This window comes from Dendrobates tinctorius, unplaced genomic scaffold, assembly GCF_039654945.1.
Source record: "Dendrobates tinctorius isolate UK_male_01 unplaced genomic scaffold, ASM3965494v1 ptg000035l, whole genome shotgun sequence".
Classification (NCBI taxonomy): Eukaryota; Metazoa; Chordata; class Amphibia; order Anura; family Dendrobatidae; genus Dendrobates; species Dendrobates tinctorius.
Genome location: NW_027361703.1, coordinates 36239289 through 36251282, shown reverse-complemented (window position 1 = coordinate 36251282; position 11994 = coordinate 36239289). Strand labels below are relative to the sequence as shown.

General features: G+C 44.3%; 1 protein-coding gene across 1 annotated transcript in view; it reads right to left on the bottom strand.

Moving 5' to 3' along the window:
* Nucleotides 1-1065: 1065 nt before the first annotated feature.
* Nucleotides 1066-11994, bottom strand: part of LOC141087699 (ADP-ribosylation factor-like protein 8B-A) — a 61061-nt gene continuing 50132 nt past the window's right edge. Inside the window, exons 5-7 of the mRNA XM_073573414.1 lie at nt 4993-5060; nt 3706-3776; nt 1066-2519 (exon numbers count right to left, since the gene is read on the bottom strand). Of these exons, the coding sequence (XP_073429515.1) occupies nt 2470-2519; nt 3706-3776; nt 4993-5060 (189 nt within the window). The 3' untranslated portion in view covers nt 1066-2469. The remainder of the gene's footprint in view (nt 2520-3705; nt 3777-4992; nt 5061-11994) is intronic.

Below are 11994 nucleotides of genomic sequence, written 5' to 3'. Positions count from 1 at the left end.
AGGGTTGCAGCTCCCAGCTGTGAGTTTTGCCTGGCTGGTTATAGAAAATACGGGGGAACCCATGCCAGATTTCGATTTATTTTTAGTGCAGTAAGTGGGTAATGAATACTCCCATCAGCTGCTCCTGCTGTCACAGTTAATAGTAGCAGCAGGTGTAGGCTAATAGGAGTAAAAGTCCCATCAGCCGTCGCCTGTGGTCATTGTTCTGACTTGAATATAACTCACCATTCTCCCCTGCTCGCGCTGATTGTCGGCAGAGCAGGGGAGAAAGACGAGAGCGGTCTTCAGCACCCGGCGCCGGGCAACAGCGCTTACTGTAGCGCTTCTTCCCTGGGGCGCGTCCATATGGTACTGATGCGGCACATGGTTGCCACACGTGTGCCACAAGTATTACGGACACTTATCTCCAGTACCGGAAATAACAGGAACTGTGAAACTGGCCTAACAGCGCGCATTTTAAGTAGGACGATCATCGCCCAGTTCTCAGACCTGTGGGAAGTGTTTGCCATCACTGCACACGCTTCCCAGCATTCTGTGAGCGCAGGGAGTGTCTCACATACATTGCGCACATGGGAGGTGGAGGAACTTTTTTTTTCTTTTTTATGATGATAGGAACTGCACATATGCGGCCAGTTGATCGGCCACTAGGATGTACAGATAAAGCTCGCAGATGGAATAACACCAGGAGGGCCATGTCAGATGATAGTTTTGTTAGTTTGTAAATCGCAAAAACATTTATTTTCACATTTTCCGCTTAAAGGGGTTGTGCCACCATAAAGCATAAGCAGAAAGATGCCATTCAATGGTGGGAGTAGGGATACACAGAGCTCATGAATATGAAAGACTACATGGCAGTAGTTTTACTAGTCCTCTAGTGATAAAATCACTTATCAGTTGCAAATTATCACAACTATAGCAAGCAACTCAGTAAGTGACATTACTGGAATCATGGTCTGTTTGCCTACATTATGATGCTTTCAGATTAGGTGGCAAAAATCTGGTGATAAACTCCTTTTGAATAGCATTTAAGTGTAGTAACACAAACAGAAGAAGTATCTCTAGGGATTCACAGAAACTCTCCACCTTTTTTATTGAAACAAAGTTCATCCAAATGTAACAATTGATGGCTGTTTACATGCGTGGACAAACATCAATACTTAATAGAGATTCTTCATAATTTATTACCATGGTATAATAGAGTTGTGTTTTGTGCCTCAGGGCAGCTTGTTACAGAGCGGCAAGTTCTAGGCACGGACAATCATTTTCACCACATTCACATACTGTACTACAACAGCAAAGCCACAAATAAGAAACTAAAGGATGCACGGTCTTATATTTATTTCCAGGGTCCATATTAATTTGTTCCTGGAGAACGGAGGGGGGAAAGAAACACAACCCTCGTAAAGTGCTTATTCCATGATGGTGGCCTGTCCAGTGACCCGGCACAAGTTTGTCACCTGGTGTAGTCGATACATGTTTGTGTTAGAATTCCGTACAAACCTCTTCACAAGAGTGACAAGTGATTTACATTGCTAAAACATTGGGGCGAAAAAAAAAAAAAAAAAAAAAAAACGAGTAAGGGAAAAAAGAAAAAAAAAAAAAACGGGTGGTGATGTCATGAATAAGGGTTCTCTAAGTGCACAGCTGTGAAGTTAGCAAGAAAGGACATCGTGGGAACGTTTGCATAGCGTATAAAAAGTAGTAAATCCAACATCACACATGCAATACATTTTTGTTTTTACATTTCATTAAAGAAATGCAAGTTACATTGGAAAGAGATACTAAGTAGGCTGTAAATTCAGTTTACTGAATTACCACTGATTGAACATGTTAAGAAAATACCTTTGGCAGACACACAACATTATGCATATTATATTTAAGGCAACCCTGATGAGTCCTAGTGATATTTACAGCAACTTAATTAAAAAGTATCCAAGGCAAATACGTACACATTCATGTTCATCTCATTTTTCGCTATAAAGTTAGATATGGATTTGATGAAGCAAAGCAATGCCACGTACAGCTCATCTAAGCAATACAGAAATCCAATACATGGCTGTGATAGAGCAGTAATTGCACAAAAGGTAAATCAAGTTTGCGCTGGCAGGAGGATGCACATCTGTGTTGACCCATCTGGTGAAGGGCCCTTTTACCATCTCTATATTATGGAACAAAATGTATAGGGCTAAATTTAACTGTACATCAAATACCAAGTAGGAATCCAATGAAATGGCATCCTATACGCAAGTGCTAAAATGGTCAGAAATGCGGAGTATGACGAGATCAAACCACATTCCCAGTTTTGTAAAGAGAAACGAAAAAACAAAAAGCATCGAAAACCAGCAGTTGAACCTTCCATAAACTCCAAACGATAGGTGAATTCCAGTAGCAGCAGTCTCGAAATCCTCTTCTGCCAATGTATAACAGGCAGAACAGAGAAGGTATTGGGAAAGATCGCTTGGTGGGCAGTCAGTAATGTCTGGACTTGGAATGCTGAATAAGCCACTGCAATGTGATGTCTGAAATACAAAGGCACACTCGTGGTCAGTGCAGCACTTCATATAGGAGACCTCAGTCATTAAACCAAATCCTTTACAAACTGTATGGTGTGAGAAGGCTGGATCTGTCACCGGTCTGAACATAAACTCTGCAGATTAACCCCTTCTTCTACATTTTTATTTTTTTGCCTTTGCTTCTTATAAGGCCCATAAACTTTATGTTTCCATCAATATAGCCATATGCAGGCTTGTTTATTTTTGGTGGACAAGTTATACTTTTGAATGATACCATCCAATTAACCATGTAATTAACTTGAGAACAGGACAAAAAAAGTCTAGTGTGCTGAAATGGCAAAAAAAAAAAAAAAAAAAAAAAAAAAAAAAAAACCTTCCTTCCCACCAAACACCACTTTTATTTCCACATTTTTACCTTGTTAGTCCACTTAGGCACTAATATTAAATACAGGTTAACTCCTGTCAGCAGAGTTCAGCTCCACCCGCGGCTGTTAGAGGTAGATGATGGCCTAATGACAGCCATCATTACCGGGAAAGATGCAAATGCCGCAACTGAAGCCAGATCAAAAACAGGGAGCAGGCATTGAACAAACTAGTAGGCTCAATGTTGGTAAGGGCTTGGGGAAAAAAAAAAAAGTATCTGATCTTTAGATAGAATGTTATAGAGCAGGAGGAGCTGATTAGACTGATACACAATTGATGGGGTAAGTTTCAGCGAGCCTTGCACTTTATTTATGAGTCCACTGGGTGGTGCTTCTAAGTGACTGACAGCCATCTCTACATACACAGTAAATAAAGGAAAGACTGTCAGAGTATGATTAAGTAAATTCACCAGCCTCATTGGGTCTAATATTATATGCAGGTTGTATTATCAGATCTGGTGACAGATCCACTTTAGAGAGAATCTCATCAGGTTTGTTACTCCATCTGACAGTAGCATTATATAGGAGTAGAGACCACGAGTTTAACCATTTATTACTTAGAAGGCTTCTTACTGCAGTTGTGATACAATCACTGTTCTATATGCTGCAGATCGAACAGTTCTCGGATTGCTGACCCCTGCCCACACCACTGATTGTACACTGTATAGGCAGAAAGCTGCCAAAGTTACACAGAGCTCATGAATATGCAATATGTAAAAAGGTAATGTATTGGTATGTTTCTATTAAAAAAGTACTAAAAATAAAATTACCTATATTATCTTTTTCTTTACAGGAAATGGAATAACAACAGATTTCTCGATCTTGAATTGCTGAAAGGTTTCTGTAATGAAAACATAAAACAGAAAAAAACAAAAACAAACAGAAAGAGTAAGAATCCCAGGTAAAAGCAGATGCAGATTTAATGACAGCAACTCTTGTCTGTGGCATTATTATATCTAATTACAAACACTGGATTACAGGTTTATACAAGGCGTCCAGGTCTGGTGTGGCTGAAACCACTGCTAAATAAGAATGCTTTAAAACATAGATGTTACTAGTTGGATTTAGATTTACCTTTTGTTCCATCACACTAAATTCTGTAAATGATAAACATAAATCAATATTTGACGTCACAATCCTTTGCTTTAAAAATCGAGTCAATTCTTCTAGGTACTTGCACAGAGTTTTTGAAGGAAGTCAGCAGGTAGGTTGTTCCAGACATCTTGGAGAATTAACCACAGATCTTCTGTGCATGTAAACTTGCAAAAATTCTTGTGTCTCTTGTAATCCCACACAAATTTGATGTTCAGATCAAAGCTCTCTATATAATTACAGGGCTCCTTGCTCTTCTTTACATTGAAGATCATTCTTAAGGACATTGGCTGTACGTATGTTTCATTGTCCAGTCACAGAATAAATTTGGAGCCAGACACCACCCTGATGTCACTGCATGATGGATAAGCATCTCTGCACTTCTCAACATCATGGACACCATGAACGTTGGCCAAATCTCCAGCTGAAATGCAGCCCCAAAGTTCAAAGGAACCTGCACCATGCCTCACAGGCTGCAGACACTCACTGTACCGCTCTCCAGCCAGTCGGTGACAAACTGCCTTCTGTTACAGCCAAATATTACCCATTATTCCAGAGCACCTGATACTAGTTTTCTGCCCCCCAATTCCTATGCTTCTGATCAGGTTTGGCCCTTGGCTGCAATTCTTCCACGAAAAACACGTTTGACCAAGCTTCCACAAACAGATGGGTTTAGCTGGGTCCCACTGGTTGCTGACAGTTCAGAGTTGATTTACTTTTTTTTTTTTTTTTAAATAAGACAGTTCCGTACAGTTACGAAACAAAGTCATGCAGCTATCGGCCACTATTAACTGTCATATAATTGAGGCTTATTTTTCCTGTAACGGTGGCCATTTTCCTATCAGTGGCCAATTACTGAAAGACAGAACATCCCTTTCCTAGTGCGGTCCACAAAGGTCATGAAAAGCCAGCTCAATTATAAAGTATACAGTTTGGTTCAGTATTGATGCTGAACATGAACTTACAGTTTTTCAATAAGTTGTTTCTCGTCCAGTGCACCCGCAAGGTCCCTCTTGTTTCCTAGAACCAAGACCTATTAGAGAGGGGAGTTGGGAGGGGGAAAGAAAAAAAAAAAAAAAAAAGAGCAAATAAGGATTTAACAATTTACAGGGAATCTTTCAGCAGGATTTCACACCATGAACTATTTATATGCACATGTAGCTTTATAAAAAAAAAAAAAAAAAAAAAAGGCCAGCAATACCTTTACGTGGTCAGGCCATTACTGAAAAATCAGCGTTTGAATTGATATGCAAATTGCTATGCTAGATCTGAAACTTCTGTCATTCCAGCTCTATTCTGCACCCATTGCCACCTCCTCCTGCTTGAATGACTGCTCCTTTAAATTGAAGTGAAGTGACACAGTATGGAGGCTGTCAGTCAAGCAGGAGGAAGTGGCTAGTGGCCGCTTGTCAAGCAGCAGGAGGTGGCACTGGGTGGGGAACAGAGTTGGAGTGACAGAGGCTTCAGATCTCCAGTTTCATTTGCTTATCAAGTCACACATGGATCTCATAAGGCTACTTTCACACATCAGGTTTTCGGCGTCAGGCGCGATCCGGCGTCGTGCCGGAATGCCGGATCCGGCAAATGTTTTGTAAAACCTGATGTGCCGGATCCGGTTTTCTGCCGGATCCGTCTTGTTCTTGACAGACAAAACCGGATCCGTCTCATCCGGTTCATCCGTTTTTTCTATCCGTTTTTCGACGGATTACGCCGGATCCGGTTTTTAAAATTGACCCTTGTGGCCTTCCGAACGGGATTGGCTACTGGAAAACTATATATAGCATGTTCCTACAGCCCTTCTTTGACAGGTTGTAGAGAAGAAAGTGCAGGTTGGAGAGAAGAGCAAGTTACTGGCGAAGATGGATGTTGTCATTGGAAATATTACCACTAGAAGTTCTGTGACGGTTTCAGTAATGAGGGACAATTTTGCACTATACTTTATGTCACCTCAAGGCAGAGTACACTGGCAGGATGACAGAGTGTGAAAGATTTGTGCCCTAACCAAACTTGTGTATCTTCTGGACCAACAGTATATACCTTTGCCAACCAAAGTTGGCTATCTTGTCATGGTCTTACTATTTTTACCTTTAGGCCACAGGTGTGTACCTGGTTGTGTTTTATGCAAAGTATTTCACCTTTTAACAAAAGTTGTGTACATTGGTAGGAAAGCACCAACAATAAACACAACTTTTTAGGTGAAATACTTTGCTTCAAACACAACCAGGAACACAACTGTGGCAAAAAGCTAAAATTTACCCACAGTTATATACCTGGTTTTGAATACCTTTTCACCTTTGAAATACCCTGTATTTAACCTTTTTTTTAAACATAGTTCGCCGCAGAAAGAAATGACAGACAACCATTGTGAAACGATAATTTAACTTTTATTTAAAAATTTTTTTGTAAAATGTTTTTAAAGTGCAAAAAACTTTTTTAATAAAGGTTTTAAACCCAATGGGCATTTTTATTACAAAAAACACATTACAAATCTGTGTACTGTGGGGTGGAAATACTGCTGGAGGGGCTGCGGGACACTTCGACACTGGGTGTGTGGAGAGAGGACTGGGATCGTGGTGGGGAAGGAACAGTTAGAGGTGAAGGTGTGGAAAAAGCTACAGAATGGGTGGACATGTGGGAGGCAGAAGAGGTGGTGGGCGGTGGAGTGGAGGGTTGGGCAGGGACTGTAGGAGCAGATGATGGGGAAGGAGTTTGGTACGGGGAAGGAGTTTGGTACGGGGAAGGAGTTTGGTACGGGGAAGGAGTTTGGTACGGGGAAGGAGTTTGGTACGGGGAAGGAGTTTGGTACGGGGAAGGAGTTTGGTACGGGGAAGGAGTTTGGTACGGGGAAGGAGTTTGGTACGGGGAAGGAGTTTGGTACGGGGCAGGTTGCTGGAAGTGGGGAGATGTCTGGTACTGGGGAGGTTGCTGGTACTGGTGAGGTTGCTGGTATGTAATAGGAGGGGGAGGATGGAAAGTGGCTGGAGGGGGTGCAGATGTAATAGGAGGGGGAGGATGGAAAGTGGCTGGAGGGGGTGCAGATGTAATAGGAGGGGGAGGATGGAAAGTGGCTGGAGGGGGTGCAGGTGGAGGAACTACAGTGGTGGGAGGTGGAGGTTGGGAGGTAACCTGCTGTAGAGCACCGTGGCACGAATGCATTACATGCATCTGCTGGGTAGGAGATAGTATTGCCATGCGCTCCACAACAGACCTGAAAAAGGTGTGGTTTGGCAAAGATCTTGCTTCTGAATGCATGGTTTGCAGAAGTGTCTTCACCTCCAGAATGCTGGAGTTGATCTGCTGAAAGCCTGCGGAGATTTGCTCTGACAAGACTTTTAGACAGTTCTGGAAAGATGCATTCAGATGCAAGAACTCTTGCGCATAACTCTTTTCCTGACCCCTCTGCCGCTGCCGCCCAGTACCCGCAGGTGTACTAGAGGTGGCAGGGGCAGAAGGGTGTGGTAAAGGGAAAGCGATCTCCTCACCAGCAGCTTCAATGTAGGCGGCCACGATGCTCCTGTGCTGGTGGATGGGACAGATGGGTCGAATGTGTGGGAAGGCTGGGAAGGTGCAGATGTACCGGGGCGGTCGAAGTGTCCCTCGGTGCCGGTCTCCTCAGGGATCGCCTCAGAAGGGTCCAATCGTGCAGGCTCCCGAGTGCTGCTCACCGTGCTGAGGAATAAAGAGAAAAAAAAACTATTAAAATACTGACATGGTATGGCCCTGGCTGAAAAAAAAAAGTTACATCTAACATTTTTTTCACATGTGGTGTGTAATATTTACCTTCTGGTGAGCATTGTTTCCCGGAGGAACGACAGGGCTTGTGCGTACTTGTACTTGCTCCTGCGTCCTCCAGATCCACTCGGGGCCCGCATCTCTTTATTGAACTCCTTCTTGAAACGATCCCTCACAGACCGCCACCGATTCACAATTCTGTTCCCTGAAACGAGAAAGGAGTGGTTAGTATACAACATCAGTGTTTCACAAACTCCAGTCCTCATGGTCCCCAGGGGTCATGTTTTCAGGATTTCCATAGTAAATAGAAATCCTGAACACATGATCCGTGGGGACCACGAGGACTGGAGTTCGGGAAACACTGGTTTACATCAAGCAACCGGTACTGTATATACTTACGCTCTTTAATCTGGGCCCGAACATCGAGGTCCTCCCAGCGGCCCACAAGGAGCGAACAGATTTCCTCCCAGAGTCGTCGGGTAACGATCAGGTCAGCGTGGCGGCGGTCAGCCATATTCCAGAGCGGCTCCCTTTCTCTGACGAGATCGATGAGGCGGTCCACATCAATCCCTCCATCCTCACCGTCAGAGTCGGGAGCACGCTGTGAAGGCTGTTAAAGAAAGACAAAAATAACATAATTAGCCTCCACAAAAGAAATGAAATAAAAAGTGCAAAAAAACAAAGCAAAAATATTTATACTTACACGCTGGTGACCGCCGCGTTGCTGTCGCCGACGACCCTGGGAGGCACTGCGAGGACCTCTTGGCCGAGCACCAGATTGGGAAGACTAGAGAAGAAAACAAAAAATGTTATGTCTTTGGATGTAGGCATTTGTTTGCTGTGTGTGGTCTGCAGAACATTGTTTTCTATGTGTTGTGTGTAGTGTGATGTTGTGTTTCTGCGTTTGATGCAAAAAACTTACCAATTGTGAGCCCACTCCAGGTGTCTGTCCACCCCTTCCTTCTTCTTCTGGGAGCTCCTCTTCATCTTGTGATTCCTGTTTTGAAATAAAAGGCAATGAATAGACATATATTACAGAGATGATGGATTTTGGAAATAAAAACTTACCGTCAAACGCTGACGATGCGAGGGAGGGCTCCCAGAAGAAGATGTGCTGTCCTGTTGATGGCCAGACTCCATGGCTGTGGGTATTGCTGCTGCTGTTGCTGCTGCCAGTGATGCCATTTCTGCTGCATCTCTTTGGCGGCTGTTGAATAAAGAGAAACAAAGGGCCAATGAATATCTTGATATTCCATGGCCCTAGTTTGGAGGAATGGGGGATTTGATAATTACCGTCTCTCATCTGCTGCTGGACTCCCCTCCTCAGCATGTTCCATTTGCTGCTCCATTTGGGGTGGTGCTGATGGTGCTGCTGCTGCAGATGTCTGCTGCCTTCTCCTGCTCCTGGTTCTTGGCTTGGGTGGCATGTTGGGTGTGGCTGAGGGTCCCATTGTCTTGCTTTTATATATCTCCTGTGGGCAGAGCTACTGAGCATGCTCAGACCAAAAAACCGGATCCGGCGCATTGCGGCGCTCATAGGCTTTCATTGTGTGAAAAAGCCGGACGCGCCGGATCCGCCGTGTCCGGCTTTTTCGCCGGAGACAAAAAACGTTACAGTAGCCGTTTTTTCCAGACGCCGGATCGCGACACATTGCCGGATCCGGCGAAAACCGGATGAAACGCATGGCGATCCGGCGCAAATGCAAGTCAATGGGGGGGAAACCGGATCCGGCATTGCATTTCGCCGGATCCGGTTTCTGTCAAAAGCGCCGGGTCGCGCCTGACGGCGAAAACCTGATGTGTGAAAGAGGCCTAAGAATGGAAGAAGGAGCTGGCTATGTAAAGGTCCCCCCCAAGCCTGTTTGCACCTTCATGACCAGGCCAAATTATACAATTTGACCACTGTCACTTTGAGACATTACAACTCTGGAACGCGTCAAATATTCGTGATTCGGAGAATGTTTTTTCGTGACATATTTGTACCTTATGATAGTGGTAAAAATTCTTCAATATGACTTGCGTTTATTTTAAAAAAAAAAAAAAAAAAAAAAACACACCACAAACGAAAAGTTTGCAATTTTCAAACTTGATTTATATGCCCTTTGTTCTGCCCATTTTGTGCAGCTAGATATTTTTAAGTGCTGTTCCAGCTATCGCCAGTAGGTGTCATAAGTTAACCTTTTATTCCTGTGTTTGGAATTTTCTGTTCCCCGAATGGTTAATTGTTCAGAAACAACCCTTCTTCTAGCCTTGGTCCACAACATGTAACCATTCTCCAGCCATCTCCCAAGCAGCGCACATGTGTTTAGCTCAGCTCTTTGCAAAACCATTGCTATAACAAGCAGATTCCAGTAAGGATAATGCAGTTATGAGTTATGCATCTCTGTTAGTAGCCATAATGCAGCCCCCTATGATGTTTGCATTGCATGCTCAGCTCCTGCAATGTTATTTCTCTGCATGTTTGTTATAAGCATTCTCTAGTTATGCATCCTCTGTTCAGTGAGTGTAAAGCTGACAGCCACTAGTTGTGTTAGATATTTCTTTCTCCTTTGCTGCTGTGTATGTTATGTTGCCCAGCTCTTATATAATGCATGATAACAGCATCCTGTATCATTGCTACTGTTGTGATGGTACCCTGCATTGCTATTACCTGCCAGTATTTGTGTATTGTATACTGTCTACTAGTACTGACATGCTGTATTATCTGTCTTTTGTAGTTTTTACCTGAATCATCCACATTTTGTACAACAATCTGCTGAATTATCCATCTGTTGTTATCTCCCATCGTTGTCCATATCATCCCAATAAATAATAGACTTAAGCACCCATATAGTCTTGCTTCTGGGAGTGCATGAAAGGTTAAGCCGTATGCTGGAATCCACACAGCATCATACGTGGAAGGCAGAACAGTAAAAACTGATCCGCCGGTCGTAACCCAGGCTATACAGCACTGCTGCCAGCCAAACTGCTCCGCATACGGGTACTACAGCAGCCGCCACCGAGCCGCAGAGACAAGAGCATTGGGCTCAGTAAAAACGGAACTACTTGTCGCACGCGGTGGCTACATAGGCTGTACGGAGCTGCTATCACTCAAACTGCTCCGCATATGGGTACCACAGCAGCCGCCGTACAGCCGCAGAGACAAGAGCACAGGGCTCAGTAAAAACGGACCGCTGGTTGCAAGTGGTGATTGCATAGACTGTACGGGGCCCCTAACAATCACACTGCTCCGCATACGGGTATCACAGCAGCCGCCATACAGCCGCAGAACGCTACTGCAGCCTGCCAAGAAGTGCTACATCTTTCCTGCCACGCGGAAGCTACCGCGCCTAGACTGTTTCCCTCCAATATACTCAGCTAAACGCACAATGCCTTGGAAAAGCACATCCTCACTCAAAACGAGGTCACAAGCAAACTTCAGCAAATCATCATTAGCAGAGTTAGTTGCCATCGCTCGTGCCGAGGCAGCCAAAGCAAGATCTTTCTTCGCCGAACGAGAGATGCATCTAAAGCTGATACAAGCAGCTCACGATACCGAAAGTGCACGCCTGCAAGCCGAGACCGTACGTTAGCAGGCGGAGAGAGGCCAAAACCGCACGTCTGCAGGCAGAACTAGAAAGATTTTCTGCAGACAGAGACAGAAGCTGCAATAGCTAAAGCAGAGTATTTGGTAACTATGAAAGATCCTGATTATGAGAGACGCAGCAACATTCTCGAACCAGATCTAGAGCAACAAGATTCAGCGCAGCGCGTCGCAGAGTACATCAGTCAACATTCCGGCGTGGATGACAGCACTGAAGCATCATATCGATCAGCCCATGCCGATTACCAGCGATCCAACCCCGAGCTTCACTACCATAGGCGAGGAGACATCCAGCACAGATATATCGACCACAGCTACCGTTCCACTGCGAAGGTACAGTTCCCATCCTGCCTTAAAGAGACACCTTCACCGACAAGGTACCGCACAGACTATCCGGAGTCAGAAGCGTCTTACAGGTATGGTGATGCACCACACACTAGACATGACCATTACACACCGGCTCATGCCAGCACTGACAGAGCCACCATGGACCTTGCAAAGTTCCTTGCCCGCCGAGTTCTGGTTACAAAGGGACTTGTAAAGTTCACTGATAAACCCGATAACTATCGGTCATGGTGAGCCTTGTTCCGGAACACCATTCATGGTCTGGACCTTTCTTGTAGTGAGGAGTTAGATCTGCTGGTAAAGTGGC